At 37.8% G+C, this 25,760-nt stretch overlaps 1 protein-coding gene across 5 annotated transcripts in view; it reads right to left on the bottom strand.

The window, feature by feature from the left end:
• The window catches only part of LOC126297383 (phosphatidylinositol 4-phosphate 5-kinase type-1 alpha), a gene marked incomplete in the record, with an annotated part of 309,051 nt that overhangs the window by 7,964 nt on the left and 275,327 nt on the right, over nt 1–25,760 (bottom strand). Inside the window, 1 exon segment of one of the 5 annotated variants that reach the window (XM_049988114.1) lies at nt 13,784–14,923. In XM_049988114.1, the coding sequence (XP_049844071.1) occupies nt 14,912–14,923 (12 nt within the window). 5 annotated transcript variants of the gene reach the window in all.

Below are 25,760 nucleotides of genomic sequence, written 5' to 3'. Positions count from 1 at the left end.
GGCCAAATAGATTCCATGATGGTGGATTGTATTTAGACAGTGTAAGATGGACACACGTGCAGATGCATGAACTAAATACACATAGTCTAGTTTCGAACAGATAAGGTACTAGTACAAATGGAGGAGTGTGCTCCGATCTGCTCGCTAGGAAGAAGAATGAGGGATCAGGTACAGCTGGTGGTCAGGTAAGACATGTGGGAGGACCAAGGAAGTTTGGTAGCTTGCTTTAAATGTCCAGAAACGTAAAATTTTGCACTTAAAAAAGTAGCCTATAATATCAACGAGTCATTGTTGAAATGAGCCAACTCATATAAATACCTGGGTGTAACAATTTGTAGGGATATGAAATGGAGTATGACATAGGCTCAGTTGTGGCTAAAGCACATGGTAGACTTAAGCTTATTGGTAGAATACTGGGGCAGTGGCATCAGTCTACAAAGGAGATCATTTACAAATCATTTGTGTGATCAGATCTAGAATATTGCTCAAATTTGTAGGACCCATATCAAATATGACTAACAGGGGATATTGAATGTATAGAGAGAAGGGCAGCATGAATGGTCACAGGTTTGTTTGGGCAGTGGCAATGTGTCACAGAAATACTGAAGGAACTTAACTGGAAGACTCTTGAAGATAGACGTAAACTATCCTGAAAAAGTCTTTTTAAAAAGTTTCAAGAACCAGCTTTAAATGATTACTCTAGGAATGTACTACAACCCCCTACATATCACTTACATAGGGATCGTGAGGATAAGATTTGAATAATTACTCAGGCAGAAAAGTTACAATCAATCATTCTTCCTGCACTCCACATGCGAATGGAACAAGAAGAAACCTTAAGAACTGGTACAATGAGACGCACCCTCTGCCATGCACCTCATGGTGGTGAGTAGAGTATAGATGTAGGAAATTTCATCTGTGATGACACTGCACAATTGGTAAGATGTTCTCTATTTTCTGCTTCCATAAGCAGACTTGTATCATATGGATATAGTATTGCTTCTGCATTCTTTTCACATGAAAGCAAGTGATTAGAAAGAGATATGGTTCTCAGACAGAGCCATGCAGTACACCGTGTGACAGTAAGGATGCGTCTGAAAGATAGTTCTGTGTAGTGGTATTGTGCTTTGTAACATGAGATCGATTACTTAAGAAAGATTTCAGCCACTCATTTGGCATGCCTTGGATACCATAACTGCCTATAGGGAAACTGAATAAACTCTAACATCAAGAACCTGTGTCAAAGCTAAGAAAATACCTGAGGTTTCGGAGTGTTTGTCAACTGCATTTAGAATGTAGTTGACACATAAGTACTTTTTCTCTGGCTTTCTAGCATCCCAGTATGATACAGCTATGTGGGGACATCATCATGGATGACTTAAGATATTAGAAAACAAAACTCTTTGGAAATGAGTTTAGCTTCCAACAGAGAGAGAGGATCTTTGACTTATGCAGTTTTTGTTGTGAACAATGGTATCATGTGCATGTGTTTCTTTGGATGTGTATGTCCATGTCCACATCCAGAGGCGAATCCAGATGGGAGGGATTGGGAGTTAGGAGGCTGCAGCCCCCCCCCCCCCCTTCCCCTTATACTACACCTGTTTTCTCTATAAAAAAAAGAAGGGGTCTCAAAAATTTTCTCGCTATTTCACTTGGCATTATAAGAGATTAAGATTAAGAAAACCCCTTTGTTTACTCAAGATATCTATGACACTCCCCTTAGCCCCCCCCCCCCCCCCCCCAACCAAAATCTTGGATTCAATACTGCCCATGTTTAGTAATAGTGTGTAAGTTAACTGCATTTACTGGTGCTGTTCTTCTTCTTGCATGCAGGCATTCTCAGCTGGAATTCCCAAATTGGTCAACACGCAAAAAACGCAAGCAGCTACTTTAACATAATAAATGTACTTCATTGGACTGTGTTTGCTTTGAAAATGGAGCTGTCCCACCATCGCCCCTTTTACAAGTATTGGACAAAACGGTTGCTTACATGATGTTTTCTACCACCCGGATCAGCCTACATTACACAGGGTGATTCTTTCCAGTGTGTATAAAACCCAGGGACTGATCGATGAGAGGATATGGAACACAAGCGGTCTACTAAACTTATGTCCCGAAATGCATTCAATCATACATCGTTCCAGAGACCGTGGTCTAATATGAGATGTACCATGCCGCCCCAGTTACAGTATGTGATGAAAATGGTTTTCATGTGCCTCAACGCATGTTTGTACGCACTGTAGTATGTTCTGTCTCACACGTTCACATCGGTCAGGCTGCGTCCAAACAGTGTCAAAGGGAGCATGAATATACTGTTCTAGTGTCTCCATATCTGGAATGGGCTCTGCATACACGATTCTTTTGAGATGGCATCATCATCATCATCAGAAACTGCACAGGTTGAGATCTGAAGAACAAGCAGGCTATGTACTGGCGGGCAAACTGCCTGGTACTGATGTGGCGGTTGCCTTCCACAATTTTCCTCCAATTCCGGTGTCTGAACATTTCAGGTACATTGTTCATGATTTTCTGCTTCCTTAAATGACCCTGTCTCAGACAAATGCCGAAACACTGTTGCAAACATTGTGAATGCTGTGGTGACTGTAGGCAGGTATAGGTCTCCTTATACAACTTTGCTGCCAACTGCTCACTGCCGTTTGCCTTTCTGCATGTAAACACCATTTTGGCAAGCTCTCACTTTGAATGTGGAACCATTGTATACAATGTGGTATCATATCCACTAAAAGGTGAGTCAGCAAGAGAAGTGAATCAGACACAACACTACCAATGACAATGGCAGGAGAGGGCCATAGGGCATGATGTATGAGGAACAGTGCCACCCTCTAGGAGGAAACTATGCATACTGTACTGTGGCTGCATGGTACAGCGGATATTAGACTGCAGTCTCTATAACGAAGTATGTTTGAATAAATGGTCTCTAGCATGGAAACCATGCATTTCCGGACAAAAGTTCATTAGACCTTTTTTCTTCCATATAATCTCACTGATCAATCCTGAGAGTCTGTACGTGGTGAAAAAAGAAATCACCTTGTATGTGAAACACGGAACTACGTTCTACCCCATCGTACCATAGACTGCAATAATTATGAATGTGTGCACAAACAACAGTGATGAGTTCAGTCGTTCGTCATACCAATAAGACACCATCCTACCAACTACTTCAGATTTGCACAGCATCACCATTTATTGGTCTATCCATGTCGGGCCCGGACGGCTGGGCCACGCAAGAAAATTCTTGGGGTGCTATCTGTGTTTTAACCGGACTATTAAAACCACTCAAAATAACCGGTTTCTTAGATACCCGATTTTTGGTTTTTTATTCCTATTACTTGCTGTAATAAATGCAAAAAAACTGCATGAAAATTGAAAAGATTGACTCCTTCAGTTTAAAGACACGTAGAATCAAAATATTAAATTAAATAGGCAAATAAAAGAAAACTTAGCCTTTCCATTGTTCATTACTTTTCACAAAATGTGATAAGTAATTGTCTACTACACAAAAATCACTGATATTCTCCTATTGATTCTAATTTTTCATAAATCAACTCAAAAATAATGTTGTAATCAGGAATCATACCACTGTCTGGACATTTCGAATAGTCACTGCTAAACAGGTGAAAATTGATGTTGAAGTAAGTCTGTTTTTGTTTTTGTGTTCATTTGTCCATTTTCATTTTCAAGTGCTACAAGCAGATAAAGACATGTTATATCGACACAGACAGCAGTTCAGCTACTTTGCTATTTTTATTGTAAATTATGAATGAATAATTACGTTTTACGTTTTCTCCTTATGTCACAAGTTGGTTGTGGCTCTTCCTGCTTTTTACCTTTAAGGTAAACGGGGCATTGTATTCACCGATTCCGCACTTCATAAAATACTTCCAGACTAGGGATGGTGTCGATCTGTAATACATCTATCTTGGATGGCGACAGTGAGAAACTACCATATAGACCAGATGGGCCAAGTCTTTAACGCTGCATGGACACGTGTACCATCCAATGCGCCACCCCACATGATAACAGGTACATTACTGTCTCAGCATTGCTATACCAATTCTTATGCCATTTACTGTAGAAAATGCATAACACAAATGCTGACTTTAATGCAATCTATATATACCGACTGGCTTCAATTCAGCCCCATGTTCACAGTCGTCACATATGTAATGTTGGTTTTACAATTGCATATTTGACTGCCATGAACTTGGTCCTGCACTACATATAAATTGTATTAAAGTCAGCACTTGTCTTATACGTTTCCTACAGCATAAGTATGCTGATGTCTGCCTAGACAAGATGTCTTACACCATGTGTTCACTGCTCTTTTTTGTTGGCATTGTTATTGAAATAGCACTGATAGCTTCTCCCATTTTGTATAATAATGCAATATTTCAAACCAATGAAAATGTTATGAATAAAAATCACTCTTTTTAAAAAAAAGTTTTATTTAAAAACAAATGCCCTCAGACTGCACGTCAATTGAATGGATAAAAACCAATAGGCTTTGAAATCCATGGGTTTTACTCTCTGAGGACAGCTGAAGGAGGTTAGAATAATAGGTTGTAACCACCTACAGGTCACTAGACAGACCAAGGAAAACATGGAGAGATGGAATCCACGAGTACTTGCTACAGATTGGTATACAGAGTGACTGGCAGCAGATAGGAGGAAACAGAATCTAGTGGAAGAAGAGCCTTGTTGCTGCGTGCGGTCCTCTTGGCCTGATTGTATAACAGTATTTTAGCTGGTAGCTAACCAAGTGAGTGTTAAACCAAAAATCAAAAAGGTTCTGGTTTTACTCTTTGGTGGCACCTAGGATTTCTTCTGTTATGTTGTACATCTTTCATCATTCACCTCTGGCAATGATTTGTATATGTTAAATATGCCAGGAAAATGTAGTTCCCTCTATAACTTGCTCAAAAAGCCAGTTTAAAGGCAGAGAAAGACAAAACAACGTACTACAGTGTAACCATACTTAATCTTCATGAAGTCTTCAAAATGAAAATAGTTTCATCTGATCATATTTCAGATAAGCTGCTTAAAAGAAGTGTGCACCAGCAGTATATCTATGAACATTTATGGGTTTAAATTCGTGGGGAGAAACAAATGAAAGAATAAGTCTTGTGAAACTAAAAAAAAGAAAATACTAAGCTGCGGTATAAAAAAATTAACAATAATCAAAACATAGCCAAGTCTTTTAAAAGTGTACACCCTTCGACACCTGTGAAATCAATATCTGTTGCTGGATGACATTCAATACTGTGTTGCTGCTCTAGCCTGTCCCACTCTTCAATGGCGATGGTCTTCAGATCATAAAATGTGTGAAGAGGGTTCCAACTGGTGCCAAGCATACTAAACCATGTTCATGCCAGTTCAGTTGATTCCTTTCTCCTGGAAGGAAGCGTTCAAGAAGTAGGCACAGTGTGCTCGTGCAGTGTCATCTTGGAAGACTCCAGGGCTCGATACTGAAGAGAGGTGTCCACCATCTTTACATGATACTTGCCCAAAATATGACTGATGAACCTCCCTGCTGAGACTGCGGGAGTTCAGCTTGCTAGAGGCATAAGTATGTGGCTATCTCCATACTCTTCTACGACAATCGTCAGGTGTTGGAGAAATCATCAGTGAATGCTGTGCCAATAATACATGTTTTCTAAGGCATTCCCTTGCTCACGTTATTCACAGATTGTGATGTTGGGGTGTTTGCATCGATGTTTGTAATGGATGCTGAAAGGAAAAATTGATGGTGTGAACATGGCGGCATACTGCCTGGGTTGATACAGTCCTCCTAGTTGCCTCCAAAACAGCATCATGCGGTTCTGTTGCATTTTTCTCTGGTTGAAAACGAGCTACAATTTGTGGGTAGTGGTCATCAGCTGGTGGTATTAACCATGGCCGAATCTTACATGACTGATTTTCAATGTTTTCTCTCTTATGATGGTAGCAGAACGTTTTAATGATGTTGCTGTGGTGTACGCCAATCAGGCTAGTAATTTCTTTTGTTGACAAGCATTCTAGCCATAAAAGTATAATGGTGTGCACAGTCTAGGCTTGAACTGACTCTTTCAGAAATTTTGACAGACTGAACAATGTAAAAAAGCAGCACTGGAACAGATTTGGTAGTAATCAGCTGCACTACAATAGCAAAATCATCTGCAAGAGCAACACCACCAACAGCAACTTGCTTTACTTCAGCAACACCTACAGCATACAATATCGAAAATAACTCTCCACTCCTCCAGAATGAGATTTTCACTCTGCAGCGGAGTATGCACTGATATGAAACTTCCTGGCAGGTTAAAACTGTGTGCCCGACCAAGACTCAAACTCGGGATCTTTGCCTTTCACGGGCTCTAGTGTTCTAGTTCTGCAAGGTTCGCAGGAGAGCTTCTGTGAAGTTTGCAAGGTAGGAGATGAGGTACTGGCAGATGTAAAGCTGTGAGGATGGGTAGAGCACTTGCCCGCGAAAGGCAAAGGTCCTGAGTTCGAGTCTCGGTCCAGCACACAGTTTTAATCTGCCAGGAAGTTTCTCCAGTTCTCGTTCCATTTAATGAAGTTGCAGAGGAATGGGAGTCTACTCGTGGTAGTAATCTGTGACCTTCAGATTGAATCCACTAGGGCAGCACTGTGCCTTTTCCTGGTCTTGGTTCTCTTTTGCATAAATTGTTTCCAGCTGATGAGCCTCACATGTCCTTTCCAAAAATTTGCAAGAGACTGTTCTCCCATATTGCTACACAAACTCATGCTGCAGCCACTAGCTTAGACTTTTACTGGTGACAGAAATTGCTACTGGAATAGTGCAAAGCTTGGGTACACCTTTCACATGGCTTAGCCATCATTGTCGCATTGGAGGGTAGCGCAGTTTGCAACAGATGAGATGGTTCCCTCTGCAGCTACTGAGCGAGATGGTACAGTAGTAATAAACTGAAACATACTAGGGCTTTCTGTGTTTCCATAAAATAACTTAAGGAAAATGCTAGGATTGCTGCTTTGAAAAGGTCACAGCTGATTTCTTTATCATCCAAGCTTGGCTTCGTCTGTAATGACCTACTCATCATCACCAGTACATTAAATCTGAATCATTCTTCCTTCTTTTGATGCTCTACAGCTTTTGGACCCATTCTTGATAAGTGTTTGAAATATTACGTCTCAGCAGAACAGCACTAACAAGATAAGACATATGCAGAGACATTCCAGCTGTCGCTATGTCGGCCGTGGCTACCTCTGTTTACAGAGTTTGCCTCATACAAGCCAAGCTTGCCTCAATTGCCAAGCCAAGCTTGCCAGCAGGAGGAGGAGGAGCAGGAGTGGCAGCAGCAGCAGCAGCAGCAGCAACAAACGTCACTCCGCCTTTGAGTGACAAATTTCAGTAATGGCACATTCATTATCCCATTCCTGTTTACAATCCTGTCCCAACTTATGCAATATTCCTGGCACACCATACAGTGGAAAGTCCTGAACCAGCTTTGCTCACAGAAACACAAACACCCACAAACCATTGGTAGGAGCCAATGTCAACCTCCTCCTAGAGGGGAACAGTAGAGCCCTGCTACAGACAGCATTTAACAGCAACATCAGTTCTGTTCCGGCTGCTGCTCAGAGAAACACAGAGAAGGCTCAATATGAATCACTCCAGCAATAGTCGTCAGGGCTGTCCCTGCATATGTGACAGGGAGCTGTAGGCTCAACAGGCCCCTAGCCACCTCATGTACAGACACAGCAGACAACAGCTTGCCAACCAAGAAGTTCTTATACATTGGTCACAACTGAGCTCAGCAGAACTAATATAGTACCCTCACATTACCAGCGGAAGTGGGTGCCAATAGTCCTCAATCCAATAAGCAACAGAGCACATATAAAACACTGGGGCACAGCACACATAAAACACTGGAGCTGATGAAATAGATCTCTCCCAAGTAGAGGTGTAGACAAGATCTGCCTTCTCATTGCCCCTTACAACAGCTGGTACAAATTAGAATGGGGTGGTTGGGAGGGGTAGTGGTGGTGGTGGTGGTGATACAAAGACAGCAAGGGTGGCCGCATATTGATACAGGAGGCAAGGATGACAATCGCCGCTACCTCTCAAGTGTGGTGATCAAAGTTGTACTGTCCCAGCAGCCACAGCAAACACCAGTCATGCCTCATTTTAGTGCACCTGCTCCAGCCCTGGAGCCCAGGGCACTGCTACAACTTCAACATAGCTGTTTATACAAACAGCTCTGGACAAATATTGCTCTACCTGCTCGCACATGAACATGTGTGGGCTTAGATTTGAGGAAAGTTGAACAGAGTACCGATTTCAAATTACACTTGCAAATGGCATACAATAAGCATAAAACAATTTCATCTGTTTCAATGAAAGTGCTGTTTACCATTCCATTTTCTTTTGGACTGTACTATCATACCTACCGCAACAAGAACTAAATTCGCCTTATAAATGCAAAACAAGAGACAGGTTATTACAAGAAGATAGGAAGATTAGGGTTTAATGTCCTAGAGTTGTGTATAATACTCATCTATAGTAGCCATAAACTCTTAATTCCCTTAGATAAGTGTTACAAGTTTTAAATGCTGACCAAAAGGACTTGTGAAAACTAACTGCTCAGCAATGTTCAGATACTTTTACAACCAACCAAGCCAACATCATACACTGAAATGTTAGTATGGATGAGACATATTTTCAGTACTTCAGGACAGTAAAACAGCAATAAAAACTGTACGTGGAAGCCAGTGAACATTAATTAAAATGAGGGACGTTAATTTTATCACCTATAAAATATTAATAGTCAGTGTATTGTGAGAAGCAAAGGTAATGTATGTAATTGTTAATTTACTAAACAGTAAAATAATAACTGCCAAGCTATGTTATTCTTGAGGACCAGGTGTCTCACCTGGACTGCAAAGGGTTGGGGGAGGGGGTAGTTCCATCAGGACAATGAAAGGTGATTAGGCAATGGTAAATCTGATGAGTCTGAAGAACAAAATGTTGGAACATCAGTCCTGTCTATCATACAGGGTGCCCTTCAATTTACACTTATTCATATATCTAAAGAAATTTACAACAGAGAAGTATTTGGAGTTTCATGAAGACGTTATAACCACCATAGATGAGTATTATGCACACCTCTCAGAAATTCACTTCAGAGGTGGAACCTACTCGCTGAAAAACATTGGCTACATGTCCAATGTTTCTTCACTGCTGCTACACACACACACACACACACACACACACACACACACACACACACACACACACACACACCACCTTACAACACACTCTAGCACCACCACAGGCTCCAATCTAGGCATACTTACTGGTTGTAGTATTTTTATTAACTGCAACCTAAAGTATGCAAAGCAACACTGGTCTTTGTAACAGCAGGCTTCGTTGTTGATATGAACGGCTTTAGGAAAGTAGCAGATTGACTTTAACACCTTTTACATCTCAGAGGATGGGATACATTGCACAATTGTCAGACATTCTATACTCCAAACTAGGCGCTTTCTTGAGTAATTAATACATGTGGACAAAGCAATGCATTGAATAACTGATTTGTAGGTGGCTCAACATCTAATGAACTTCACCTTACCTCTGCACACTATTGCTATGTTCCGAAATGTTGACAATGGAAGCAGCACATTAGATCATCTTACTCTTCCTGTTGTAGCTTCATTCAGTCCAGATGCAGTATGTCCTTACAGCTACCTACACCTTCGCATATTTAGCTATAGTGTGTAGCTTATAGTACATTGGGCAACAAAATTATAGGATCACTTTTTTTTGAAACCTCATAATTCACACACATTGCCATGGTGAAGTTTGAAACTTGGCTCAAAGGTGCATACAACCTTACTCTGTAATGGTGCAAAAGCTTGGCACCCTGTGATGTCACTCTCATGCTTGATGATGCTTCAAACAGCAATGAGTTAACATATGTGAAAGAAAGACCACAGTTCAGAAGTTCATGTGACATGTAATGAGGGTTAGTGATGTCATGTTCGCATCAAATTTCACCACAATTCTGCCCAGTGCCACAGTGGACATGTCACACAATGCGAAGGTCATCACACTCTCTCTTGCCTACATTTCACCCCTCTGTGTTGGGGATCAGAACTGTGACTCCCGGCACTGAAATAATGCAGTTTTCTTATGAACTGCCCGGAAAAACATTCCAGACACATTGACACTCAGAATAGTATACAAAGGTCACAGGGGGTGACCTAGAGGGTGTCAATTAAACCACCCCTTTCCCTGGGGCATTGATTCCCACACATTTCAAAGTTGAAAATGACAGTTTGCAGTCCGATGAGTGACAGGAAGATGTTCTTCACAACCTTTGACACTGGTGAAACCTTCGGGCATTTCAAACCTTCTCTAAGGATACAATGGGGTTGCACCCCCATTGAATGTGATCATACCCATTTGGAAAGCAGCGTGACCACTAATGATCACTATTTTTTGCTCTAATGTACAGGTTGAAACCACTAGGGACCATTCAAAGAACGTTGAAGGTGATCTGAAACAGTACTGCTACTTTGTGTTGTTCTATGGCATGACCACAGGCGGATGCAACATGTGCTTGAATAAAATAGCAAAGCATCCCCCTAACACCCCTCAAGTTTGGCGAAACCTTCAGTGGCACCCACCCACCTTTATTGAGAATTTTAAAAATTACCTGTACAGACAGAAGCTACAATGAGAGTCTCAAATGCCTGCAGGTAGGCTTCACTGCTGTTCTTTCACCACCAATCTGATGCTTCGGCGTTCGATAGTATGCCATCTGGAATTTGAGTGTGCCAACGCGGTTTCCAGTCTGCAAGTGCCTACAACTTCATAACAGGTTCTGTCTGTAAGAAATCTCAATAAAGATGAGCGGGTGCCACTGATGATTTTGTCAAATGGGGAATTGGGGGGGGGGGGGGGGGGGGGGTTAGAGAGGCCTTTTGCCATTTTATTCATACGTGTCCATGTTGCACACCCCTGTGATCACACCACAGGGTGACACAAAGTGAGAGTGCTTAAAAAGCGTAAGCCCCCTTTCCTGCTTCAGTCCCAAGTGGTTCTAACCTGTACACGAGAGCAAAATTTGCAGCCACGGTGCATTCCAAATGGGTGCAATGAAATGCCCGTGGGTGTCACCAGCGTCAAAGATTGTGAGTAATGTCTTTCTGTTGCTCATCACACTGCAAACTGTCATTTTCAACTGCAAAATGTATGGGAATCAATGACCTAGGGAAAGGGGTGGTTTCATTGATGCCCTTTACAGCACTCCCTGTGGCCTTTTCATGCCGATTCTGAGTGGTGGTGAGGCTGTAATATTTTTTGTGGCCACTCATACAAAAACTGTACGATTTCAATGCTAGGCATCACAGTTCTGATTTCCGTCGCACAGCACAGGCGTCAAAAGAAGGGGCAAAATGTGGATGGGTAAGAGGGGGTGCAATGACTTTCCCATCATGTGACATGTCCACTGTGGCACTGGACAGAACCGTAGTGAAATTTGATCCCAATGTGACATCGTTAATGCACATTACACATCACTTGAACTTCTGAGCTGTGGCCTTTTTTTGCGTATGTTGACACCTTGTTGTTTGAAGCGTCGTTGAGCCTGAGGGTGATGCCGCAGAGGCGCCACACCTTTGCACTATTACAGAACATGATTGTGTGCATCTTTGATCCAAATTTCAAACTTATGCATCACAATGGATGGGGAATTATGGGGTTTTGAAAGAGTGATCCTTTAATTATGTTGCGCAGTTTACTTGTGGCATAGTCTTCAAGTTATACGCCACTTAACAACTTCCTTACTGAAGAGCTTGCTATCTCAAATAGGAACATAGAATTACATAGCCTCTTGATTGATTTCAGTGATCCTGCAACACTTTCTATTTTTAATAGATATAGAAAGATGATAGTTTCTCTCAAGTTCCTTCTTCTGTTTTGACAACAATGAAAATATCATTTACCACAACATGTGGGCAATTATTACAATTATTTCCACTATATTTTTATTCTTTGATGAAGTAGTCACATGAAGATTCTTTGTTTGTTTGGGTATGATTACTGTCCAGAGGCCTACTCCAGGAAGTAAAGAAGGAAGGAAGGAAGGAATATTATTGTTTAACATCCCATCGAGACTGATGTCAGCGAGCATAAGCTCACTCTAAGCAAGGATAGTGAAGGAACTCAGCCATGCCCATTCAAAGGAACAACTCCAAAATTTGCCTTAGCAATTTAGGGAAATCACGTAAAACTTAAAGTAGGATGGCTGGATGGGGATTTGAACTGCCATCACACTGAATGTGAGTTTCGGGTGCTAACCACTGTGCTACCTCACTCTGTGGTTGACTCTACCTGCTGGTAATGATTATGACTACTATAGGATTCAGTGATGTCTCACAAGCAGCTAGGAAAATAAAGGATGATTGAGAGTCTCACATCACCTCAAGAAGTCTAATATATCTGTAATATGAGAGGTGCCCCAGAAGTTATTGGTTAGTGATTATTTTGTTTCTACAGCCATCCAACCCACTGGAAAGTAGAAAACCAGTGCATTGCATGGTGGTTGACGGCAAGAGTTTATCATTAAGGAAGACGAGTATTGCTCACCAATCTCAGCTTGTAAACCCTGTATTCTAATCCTCACACAGCAAAGATTGGCCAAGTTCCCTCTGATGCTTGCCAGTTAGAATGATCTAGGCACCGTTGTGGCTTATCAAAATCCATGGATGTGACAAATTTCATTCTCTCCCCCCTCCCCTCCCCCACCCAACCTTCCCCTGTCAGCTGATAGAGAGACTCTCACTAAGAGCAAAGTTCCAGACTACTAGAAGCTAGAAGTCATAGTACATTAGCAGACCAAATTTTGTAACTTCCAAAACGTGAGAAGTGTTATTAACTTCCTAACATTTTTATGGTGTCATTGTTTCTTATATGATCGGCTGCACATTCACATCACCTATGTACATTCTTAAAACATAAATTTTAACAACGGTAATTGCACACGAACTTGATTCAATTGCTACTAAACGATAATTTATTTTTAGTTAATATGGGATTCTCACTGTCACCAAATTTAATCTAACACAAAAACTATGCAGTTGATGAGTACTGTTTTTAGCTATTCTGTAAATCTGTTGCCTTTATAACTGTTTTGTAAATCTGTTGCCTTTATAACTCAATATTAAGTCCCATCATTTGCCACTGAAGATATTGTCTTTTAGGGGAACACCTAATCATATTATGTGGTAACATAGTGCTAGTAACACGAGCTGATTATTTTCTATAGCAAAAGTAGCTTGAATGTTCCTCTAACTCATACACAAGACTTTCTTTAAAATCTGCAAACACTCATAAAACTTTAAATGTAACTTGCTACAATGGTAACAGAGCCCAAGTATAGCAGTGAAAATTAACACAGTGGTGTCCTGAAAAATAGATGTTCATAATGTACACATACCATTAGAAGAGGATGTGTATAAAAGGCAGATATGTGCCTAAAGAAAGGGTATAAAAATTAGGTCATTATTGCAAATTACAATAATGAAGTAAGTGTTTTGGAAGTGCAATGATCATTTATGCATACTTACAACATCACTATACTTGGACTATAGTATACAATACTTCATTCTTCAAAACTTTACTGATTACTTCCTTGTGACATTCATTTGTAACTGGTAACAGAAATGAGTTTCTCAAAATGGAAGGTATTTGCAAGGTTTTGGACAACACTGACGGTAACACTATAAAAACAAGAAAATGTATATTGTCTCACAAATTTGTATTTTGAAAACATTAATTTGTGTTTCCAAACACATACTTATACATATAATTACTCGCTTCCAAGCCATAGTGTGTAATGTCAGATTGGTAGTGTGTATGTGTGCACAAAGATTTGTAATAAATAACTGTCATATGAACATCACACACACACACACACACACACACACACACACACACACACACACACACACATAAAACACTAAATAACAAATCTATTCAGCATATTACTATTTGAAAGAAAAATCACAATAATGGAATGTTTTCTTAACTTACATTCACATGACAAGATATATTTTATCACACACTGCAAGCCACCACTCACCTGGCAGTCATCTAAATGAAATAAGAAAGCTGATTTTGTACTTTGCTTTGAATTTTTGAAGGCCTGTTACATTTGTCTGCCATCACTAAAATTTAATGGAGAGAACAAACTGACCATGCAATGATTGTGGCTTACACTCAGTCATTACATCTCTTCTGCTTTACCCATTGTGGTCTGAGATTCTAATAAAATAGTCAATTTAGCATCCAGACAGTGAAAATATGTTTCACTTATTTTTAAAGAATAAACTAACTTGTGACCAATATTTCAGCTTATGAGAACATACCTGCTTTATCCTAGCTTTAATTAATATTATCTTGAGAATGCTTTTTGAGTTTCAGCATAAAATGCGACGAGGCATTTGCAAAAAAATTAGTAAAAGTGGACACACACAAACTGTATAACATTTACTTTTTGGAGACTTTATAGACATCATGAGACTAATACTGGTAACTTAATTTTCCTGTTCATTATTTAAGAATTATAAAAATAAATTATTATCTACAATAAACTGCAGTGCAAGAAATTTATATGAAATACAATATACTTAATCAACTGCGCACTGTTATGCACAATTATTCTATGCTTACATATTATGGTAACATAAGATATAATTTCAATCTTAGTGGGAAGAGCATGAAATTTCACAGGAACTTATTTGCAAATATACTTGCACAAACTGCACAAGTTTTGACTTGGGAATGAGACACAGACCACAAAGACAGTAAATGCAAGAAAGAACATTTCCTTTCATAACCCCTGCACTGTGGATGATGCACCCTGTCTTACAGGTGAGTCTGAAATGTCAAAAGAAAAACAAGTTAGAATTTAAATAGCTACAAGCTTCACATACATCCACCCAAATTTAATTTTTGCCCCCATTTTCTTTTTTTTTATGAGACATTAAAGACTGATGAAAATGGAAATATTTAAATTAGCTGTAGATGCACGCAGTACTATAATATGCATCTGTTTATCAAAATGGTGCAACTTAAAGTATGTAAGCAGCTTGAAGAAACCAAATACAATTTGGTACTGAACCTACGGTTTTCAGTACAACAAGTTCATATGAGAACTGAAAGACTGAAGCCATTTCTAATCCAGTCATGTGACTCCCCCCCCCCCCCCCAATACCCCATCTTTCCGCATACAGTTATTTGCGTCTTTGATCTGTAATGCAAACACACAAACCAAAGCAATAAAATGACTGCAGAAACAGCACTTAAGATATTCTAAGCTGGAGGTGTCACTTATATGAGGAAGTTGAATTTTCATTACATAATTATCTTTTACACACAAATAAAAAAACTAAGAATGTATAATACTTGTGACAGTAAAAAATTTCATCTGCCCAGTGGTTCTGCCTGTCTGTTTGGTCAATGTTTGAAGTAATGAAAATAGATTTGTTGCCAATGCAAGTATAATTAAAATTAAATTAAGATCACAAAGATAATAACCAGTATTTTGCAAATACTTATTGCAGTATTAACACATGAGAGGGTTTGAATATACACTGGATTCGGTTTTAATAAGAATGTCTGCAGCATAATTGTAGCCATCACCATATTATTCTCTTTCACCATCTAACCAACCACTACTACTGCAACAGATGGCAAAGCAAGCAAGCAATATAATTATGAGCCTTTATTATATCTGACTAATGCTCATACATTTCTATAAATGATCCAAATAAATTAAATATGAGGTGTTGAAGGAACAATAATGATGGAAGATTAGATTACAGTTTTTGGAAGACCATGGAGATATCACCAACACAAGTGGTAAACTTTTTAAAAGACACCAACTGTTGGAATGTTGCTATGTTGTATGACCAGTAACAAGGAAAGAAAATGGTGACAACAAAACATGGTAAATGTGTGCATAGTGACAGTCTATGGTTGGTGAACCATGGAGAGAACATGAAAGAATCCACTCTCAACAGCAACAAGAAAGACATATCAAGAAAGGGTGTGCACAAGTGACAATGTAAATATACATAATTTTCTCAAACAATAAAATGCTCTAATGACAAACTTTATTGATAAGCACACTATAATATGTTTTTCACTCTCTCTCTCTCTCTCTCTCTCTCTCTCACACACACACACACACACACACACACACACACGAAAATCAGTTTCTTGTATAATATGTCAAACTTTGCACAAGTGTTAATGACCAACACACTTCCTTATGAACTTCTACTACATTAACACAATCTCTTCCTTCTTAGAAAGCTCTTAATTTAATAAGTTAATGAGTGTGCCCTAAACAATATGGTTAGGTACAACACAAACTGGCTACATTGTGTGACCTGAAACTGAGAGCACATTCAATTTTTTTTTAATGAAAAATTTCATATCTGCAGAGCAATACAAAGAAAAACAAATATATGCAGCATAGACATGATATGAAATGAGAGAGAAAACCATAATGTGATAATACCTCAAAGATAATATCATTTTATGTTGTAGAAGCATGGAGTAATTTTTGTTTACATGGAATGTAAAATGTATTTTTGACTTTTGAATATATAAGTTATTTTTTCTAGAGGTGTAGTTAAAAACACATAATTTGGTTCCCCCTTGAAGAAGATGACTCTTTGTGTGTGTGTGTGTGTGTGTGTGTGTGTGTGTGTGTGTGATGGGCGCGCGCACACGGGGTATGGTAACAGCTACTGAACACATTAGCTAGTAGAAAGAAAATAGGCCAAGAGCTACATTATAGTCAACACTTATTTTGTCACATAGTGTCAGTTCTGTAATATTCTTATAAATTTTATAAGTTAAATGAAAATATAGAACACAAATGTATGATAACTGCAATTGATTTTTAAATTTATTGCATGAAAGGGTTAACATGACACTGATGGCATACAGCTTTTACAATATGCAACAGTTATTATTATTAATCAATTACTTATTGACCATAGAAAATATAAGTAGGTATAACACAGAAAGAAAATTCACAAAAGAAACAGGTACATGTTCAACATGTTTGCAAATGGCTACAATTGGCTTTTATATAATTACCCTTTCAGAGAAATAATATCAGAAAATTCTTAGCCTATATAATCTCTTTCACAGTTAGTATATTGAATCATTACAATCTTAGATCATCAGTTTTCAAGATTACAGTATCTGAATGTATTAGGCAGATAGGTTTTCTTTACAACTATAATAACCATATTGAAAACCTTCAATTTTGTGTATAATTTTGATCATGAGGATAAACCAGCAGAATAACACACACCTATCAACAAGCATGATAACAAGAACTATAGTTACAGTCGAAATCTTACTCGAGTACACTCAAGTTTCAAAAATGCCCACTGCTTCCTACTATCAAAATTTAGTTTCATCAATGACACTGTGAGGAAAAAAAGCATAAAAAAGTTTTGAGATTTCAAGAGGAGTTTCCTGCTTATGTGAATAATGTCTGATTGAATGGAAGACAGCACACAACAACTATGAAAACCAATTACTGTGCAAATATAAAATTTATCATTCTAAAAATGTGAAATTGTCAAGCTTGTGAGACACAAATAATAGAGAAATGTATCTCATACACATTGTGAAGGGCTATTAGCAGTATTTACCAACAATTCTCAGTGTTAAAATTACTGCAGTTAAACATTATAGTTATAACATTAACATATAAAAGGCATTTACATTAACCCCACCTGCACTGAAGCTAGTGTAACACCAATTTCATGCCATTTTGACACACGTGTCGCATAATGGTCCCACAAAATCAGATTAAAAGCAAATTATTCAGTATTTATGCTCTACTATCAGATATTGCTTTTGTGGCCTTTACACCTTCCTTTATTTTAGAACTTAGTGGTAGGGGCGGGGTCTTATAAAAACTGTAAAGTAAAGTTATCAGTTTGCGTGAAAAATTCTGGCTTTTGTCTTGCACAAAGTATCTGTGAATGGCTGTTTTCAGTAATGATCACTTATACCATATGAATATACTCTGATTTTATTAAAATGACGTCGTTACTAGAAAGGTTTATTTGAAGCTTTTAGCTATGATATTAATAGTTACATGGAATTTACATTGTATTTAGTTTACATACATACATACATACATTCATTCATTTCATTCCAGTGGGTTTCAAATCTCTGTTTCTCTTGTGGCAAGACAAACAAGATCATTGGAAAGTGGGAATTTCTACATAACAACTTCCATTTTACAATTGACTACAACAGCACTGTGAAACTATGAAGTACCTCACAAGTTGTATAAGGTCTCCAAAGATAACAATCTTTTCGATGCTCTTAAATGTTGGATGAAGCATATGACTGACCACATTAACACTCACTTTTTAGCAATGTACCTGGTTCCTGGATTCTTTATTCTCTATTTCTATAGTTTAGGGCAGAACAACAGTGCAAATGTATTTACATCAATGCTTTTACTTTTTCTCAGTGAAACTCACCTTATATCAGTTTCTACACATGCACTGCCTTATATACAATCTTCTCAATGTTACAAATAATTTGTGCATTTTGGTAATATTAAAGTTTTAAATCCATTTCTCTTAAATTTTGCAGGAATGAAATAAATGCCACCAGACAAACTTTGCACTCCTCTGCACAGAAGTGAAAGTAGCAACAGCCAATGATTTAAAGGCTTCAGTAATTTACTTGTTCCCAATTTGTTTAACAATCAGTCATAGTTACTGCTATCCAGTGTGTGTGTGTGTGTGTGTGTGTGTGTGTGTGTGTGTGTGTGTGTTGTTGTTGTTGTTGTTGTTGTTGTTGTATGTATGAGCAAAGCAAACATGAAAGTAGTATCACTGTATGGATTACTTCTAAAACTCAGTTGTATGTGACAGTATTTCTACTTTTGCTTAAGGTGTTTTTTTTATTTTTATTTTATTTGTATACGGTCAGCAGTGTGTTATAAGAGGCAATCTCTCTTTAGGCCTTTGGACTATAGTTCATCTTCTAGGATTTTAATTTTCTGTTCTGTTAATCAGCTAATAAAAGTAAGATACATAAGATTACAAACAAAACTGTTCTTCAATTTTGCAAATGAAACAGCAAGACTGGCTTAAATAACGACTGCCAAAACCACTACAATGTGTGACTACATAATAAAAAAAAGTTTAATTCATTTATTGTTTCATATATGTACTCTCAAAGAAATACTACTGCTCAGTAAGAAAAATGGTGGAGATAATCATTTTATTTTGGGAGCAGCAAGTATAAGGGTATGAAGTTTAAATTTGTAAGTGATGTCCAGGTGAGAACAAATAAGAGCACAAGATGAATTTTCCACAAAATCAGAATATCAGCCTTGTGGCACTTGAGTTTTCACGAAGTAAATGGCTTAGAGCTAGATCAGATAAAAACCAACATTAAGGCTGAACATTATTTACTTGTAGTGGTAAGCTGAATTTGAAGGTTATGATGACTTGTAATTTTGGACAACAAACAAAGAATCAACAAACAAAATGCAAGTTTCTGTGAAAAGGAACCAAAAAGATAATCAGTATTAATCTGCAGTCTAACAAGGTAGAGTACATGTGTCAGTTGTAGTATTTAAGTCAGTTGAAGACTGAATGTCATGAAGTAACTTCCTTTACAAGACATAGCACACAATTCAAAAAACAAATAAAATTTTACTCAGGAAGTAATATGACAAATTTTTTGTGACACAGTTTAAAAGTACTACCGTATTTAAAGTCATCTGGGAAGAGTGAAATACTTGTTACAGACAGTGATTCATATATGAAGAAACTTGCAACTACACAGCACAACTCAATTCTGCATGCAAACTGTGCAGTACCAGCAACAACTATACTAATAATAACAACAACAACGACAATAATGATAATAACAATGACAACAACAACAGTAGCAGCAGCACCAGCAGTAACCACCTGATACCTCCATTTGTATACAGGATGCTTACAGGTCATATTTAAAGTAAAATGAAAATTTACACATCATTTAAAATCAAGTGCTGTGCTACTAAATAACTCAGCCATTGGGTAGCCTCTCAACAGTAACTGACAAACAGAAAGAGAGAGAACTTTGAAGCTAAAGGTAGAATTTTACCTAGATAATATTCTACTATCATCATTCGCCATGCTTTCAACATGTATATACATACGATGATTATGCCCACAAATATTCTTTCACAAATTGGAAAGAAGGAGGTAAGTGAAATATATAGTAGGTATAAAGGAGAGTTGAGAAACCAATAAACATAGAAAACCAGCAGTTATTGAGTTTCTACCTCACATCACAGCTGTTTCAATCCATGCTACAAATATCTTTTAATCATGGGCAACTTGGCACAAGTCAAATACAGCACATAAATTGGTGGAACATAATATTTTATTTACAAAAAGACACCCTTAGAGAAAGATAGAAGTTTAATATAAAATAACTCTGTCATTAGAATAGTGTGTCATTAAAAACAAAGTCAATTTTTTAAATACAAATTGACTTCGGAAAAATGTGTTCATCTAGGGGAGGTTATCAATAACTGAAATGTTAAGTTTTAATTTGGATGAAGCATAGTCTAGAATAAATCCACATTGACACAGCAATAACATGTGAAGTGTATGGAAATTATATTACGAAATGAGGACAACAGGGGTTCAGAGTACATCATTATTAAGACAAATTTTACTATTGAGAATATAAGTCATAGTTGTTGTTTTGAAAAAGTAAGCCTTCCTATGACAAATCTGGGAAGCATGATGCTAATGTCAACAGCATTTGGGCCATAAAATGAGACAAAATATGAATTGTAGTGAGCTGTTTTGAGGAATCACAATAACATAAAAATTTATGAACTTCCTTGTTGTGGTGCAATGATAAGAAGTGTGTGAATTTAAAATGGCAGTGAGTAAATGCAACATGATCTCAAGAGAGTTGAAATAAACAACAATTATCATAACAGTAAACAACTAAGGAAGACTGTGCCTGTACCATGTCGGGATTAATAGCAGGCCACTACTGACACGTATACAACATAATTTCAAACAATTTACACAACAAATTACCTTTAGTTGGCATTTTGGATACTGTTTGTTAGCAGAAAATTTCTACACACAGTGCACTACGATATATTCCTAACATTTTTAAAAATGTCAATTTACCAATACTCACAATGGGCCGGTCAATATGCTTCACTTAGCAATTTCCCTTTATTAAACCTATTGCAATATAAAATTTACTCTGATGTTATTCTTCAAATTTATGTTTCATACTAAATACTAACACAATCTACAATGTAACAATAACAACAATAAGAACAATAACAGATCTATACTGACTGGCATACTTTCTGGTAGCTCTGACAAATGAGCACCAGCTCCAACAAACACAGACATAATTCTACTGCACAGTGCATAAAAAAACACTTAGAACACACTCCCACATTTTAATAAATTACAGCTTCACTTGAGTTACAGCACACCAAAACTACATATACTGACATATGCTTCTGGACTGATCAAAGTCTTCTTAACAATTGTAAAATATACGACACAAAATACACACATACATACATGAATGCACGCACGCACGCACGCACGCACGCACGCACACACACACACACACACACACACACACACACACACACACACAAAATCTAAAAAATAGAAAATGCACATTGTTTGCCTGGATATTAATTAATACTGACTAAACCAACAAACAGACTAAAAGTAGCTTTGGAAAACAAGTACAGGTCCATTTAGTTCCTGCATTATAAAGTTCACAATATTTGACTAAGCCAGTACTGGTAAAATAGTATCCACCCATAATTAAAAAAAAAAAAAATCATTACAATGTTCTGTGTTATATATTTCACCAACAGCACTTATTCTGATTCACATTTAAAAATATCATTAAGTCAGTTCTCTGGGAACAATATGTCACAAGAAGGCAAGAAAGTCTAAAGCTGCAAATTATCTGATACAAATCAGAACACACTTTTTATCCTGTCCTACTTTACCTTTAAAATGGGTCACTAGCAGAAAGAAAAAAGTCATCTGGCTGCTTGCACAAATAGAGAAATGAGTTAGAATGACAAATATAAAATGTAAATGAAACAGAATGTTATGCACAGTAATCTCAAGAAAAATAAAATATAACTACACTACAAGAATACAGAGAAAAACTGCCTGGCAAAGAACGTGCTGTCAAAATTATTCACATCTTATTATGAGATTCACATCTCAGTATGAATATAATTGTCTATAGCATGTACTAACACAATAATGTTTGAAACATAACAACTAATTGGCATTTTTAGAGTTTTTCATAAAAGCAATATTTTTCAGATGAATTACAAAGGAAAATAGAAGACACTGGTCTGACTAATGAAATTAGCAAATATAGATCACTAAACAGAGAGTGAATTCTAGTGCTTGCAACCATTTTACAGAATCAGTGACGGTGGTGGAGGAGAATGAATGTGTGTGTGTGTGTGTGTGTGTGTGTGTGTGTATTAGTTTACTACAATTCAAGACACACTGGCATCCATCACAGCTCAAACACTGCTGAAACCTGTCACACTCAGTTTACATGAGCATTAAAATGGACAAGAGCATAGGCCATATTTTGCCAATATGTTCTAGTCACACACTGTAATTCACTGAGCAATTCACACACGTCATAGTCATATGCTGAAGTGTTGGGTGATGGTTTTCCTGGGACGCAGCTTCATTGCAACTACTTTTGCCTGTAGCCAGATGCAAAGTCATTGATCATTTTTATGATGTCGAAGTCTACTGATGGCTGCCATCAAGTTCACACTTATCTCTGATAGCCACAATATTGATAGCATCTTTGATGTGGAGTTATTCACTGATGATGCTAAAACAAAACCAGAACTATGGGGTGTATTCCCTGAAAGTTATACGGACAACAAAGACAGAAAGAGTATGGTTTCAAGTTTGCAGTTTTTTTGTGAAGAGACAGAGACAAATCAAAACAGCTGAAAGATGTAACTTTTTATTGTAATAGTATACCAAATATTTCCAAGGTTTTAATTCAAATGCAATTGTCCTGCAACAGAAATATCATTAAATCAGTAGCCTGCAAAATTACTTTCTGTTTTTGTCAACAGCCTATCTTCCTTATGCAATTGACTGAAGCACTTGATTTCAAATCTTGTGTACATAAGCTCACCACACAAAATATTCTTTAAAGGAACACACCGTTTACTTTGGAGCACTGCAGATAGTGTAGAAATGGTACCAGGCAATCATGTGACACTCTATCACTGACATATGTCACTGCAATGCCACGGCAGTTAGCTGTTTATGTGGCATTTGGTTTTATGGATCAGTGTAGTAAGATGGGTCAATGTGGAGAAGGGACAGAACAGCAGAAAGCAGTTATCATCTTTGGATGTGCACATCACCATGTTGTGAATGAAGTTATCTTGTTGGTGTATTGATGCAGACTGTTCATTGTGTCTACATGGAACAATGTACCACTCCCAACCATGTAACATGGCATAAGAATAGTGATTGTAAAAAGATCCTAACCAACAGGGACCAAAGATGAATGTCACACCCTATCAATGATAATCAGTTTCCACCTCGATAGAAATCGCTGCTATCACTGACTGTAGGCCGATTTCAACCAGATTCCAAGTGAATATTGCAAAGGAAAATGTATGCAATGGACATCTGGATTCGAGTACCTCTCAGAACGCCACTGCTCACAGCAGCACATGAATGTGAATGCCTCCAATGAGCCAGACAACACAGAAAATAGACAATAGCTGACTGGAGGCATATAATGTGATCCATGATGTAGGAACTTGGCCTGTTTCCAAATGGTGCAAGGCACTGACTGCATCAATGGCCAAATGCCATTTTTAGCTCACAATGGGTGGAGGGTGTAGCTCAAGCAGGGGGCCCACACGTTTGGATAACAGTGAAAATGAACCAGAATGTTCACTTAAAGATTCCTGGTGACAAAATTAAGCATTGCCCTTCTTCTACATCTTCACGTTGATTATGCTGTGAACACTCCCATCTTCCAAGGTGACCCCAACTGTGTTGACAGGACTACACACATATGTTCCTGGTTTGACAAACACTTAGGCACTCTGTCACACCTTGGCTGGCCCACTAAATCACCTGATCTTCATCCCACAGCAAATGTCTTTGACTATTTGGAACAGAAACTAAAATGCAGCGATGAACATTCCTACAATTTGTAAGCTTTATAGGATCTAATTATCAGCAAGGTGCTTCAACAGGATATGGCATACATGAAGAAACTTGTGTTCTCTCTTCCTCACCAAACTGAGACCATTATCAAGGTTAGGTAGTGATACACAGTATTAGTGTAATATCTCCTACAGGTGTTAACTATTTGCCCAATAAGCTTAGGCCATCTTTCAGCTGAAATCTGTGTCTAGTATAAACATAACTGAAAGCAATACAGCATCCTTTAATAATACCGACAACCAGATTGATCTTTTACTTACGCATTTTTGTTAGAAATTTTGGTCAAACAACTCTGAAATACAAATAGAAGTTCGACATTACTTTGGCACTGTATGTGAGCTCATACGCAACAAATGCCATGTCCTGCATAATCCAACAAATACACAGACTTTTTGTCTTATTCCTGTGAACTTAACTTAAGTAATATAGCAGCTAACTCATACAAACTGGCGTGTTTATAAAGTTAACATTCAGTTTTGTTCCCCATTTTGTAACAAAACTGTAACTTAAAAAAAAAAAAAAAATACAAATTGTATTGAGATTATTTGCTAGTCTGTTTTAATCTCAAAATAGACATTCCTATATTTACACTAAAATATGCTTCAACTTCATTTATGCTGGATTTTTCTATCTGTATGTGACGGCTAATCTCAGGGATTTTTGTATGGTTTTCATTAGTAGACCGACTGTTTCACAAGAAAGGATTGTGTATACATTTTTTATTGCTGCTATGCCAGATAAGTCATCTGGCCATGATTTCATGCTACCAGTGTGAAGTACGGGTAGGTTTACAGTTCTATATAGTTTCACAGCAAGCCAACATCAGTTCAGGCTACAAGAAAGTGTCACCAGCGGGGCAAAAAATACAAAGACAACAATGTGATGCAGAATTAAAATGAAAGTCCACATTACTCCTCCAAGTCAACAGTAGCTGCTGAACTAGAATTACAGAACTTAGGGGGGAGGTTGCAGTCACTAGTACTAATGAAAAAATAAGCTCAAGTGTCTCGTTACCTCACTCTACTGTTCACTTCTGCATGACCCTTTGAGTACACAAATATCTTTATATACCACATTATGCAGGTAAAATGTGAACAATAAATGTGTGACTTGTTAGTTGTTCAATTCTTGTTGAATCATCGTTACATAAGGAATATTTTATTGTTCTTACTGCTAAAATGTCTGGGTAGTTCTATCCTAAATGAATGAGATCACCATTAGTGGCTTCTGTTGTTGATGCAGCATAACAGTCTTGAAGATAACTGTGGTCTTTATTATGTACTATGTAGTTTGAATGACTCTATACATATTGACGATGAAGTCTTCTCGGGCTACCAGCTGAGTAGAGGTGTCATTCTGCGGCACTGTTTTGACAAGTTTCCTACTCGTGACCTTCAGGTGAAGTGTTAGGGCCATGTCCA

The sequence above is a fragment of the Schistocerca gregaria genome, chromosome X (genome assembly GCF_023897955.1).
Source record: "Schistocerca gregaria isolate iqSchGreg1 chromosome X, iqSchGreg1.2, whole genome shotgun sequence".
NCBI classification, from domain to species: Eukaryota; Metazoa; Arthropoda; class Insecta; order Orthoptera; family Acrididae; genus Schistocerca; species Schistocerca gregaria.
Note: the sequence above shows the minus strand (reverse complement) of the source record. Positions and strands in the feature narration are given on the sequence as shown.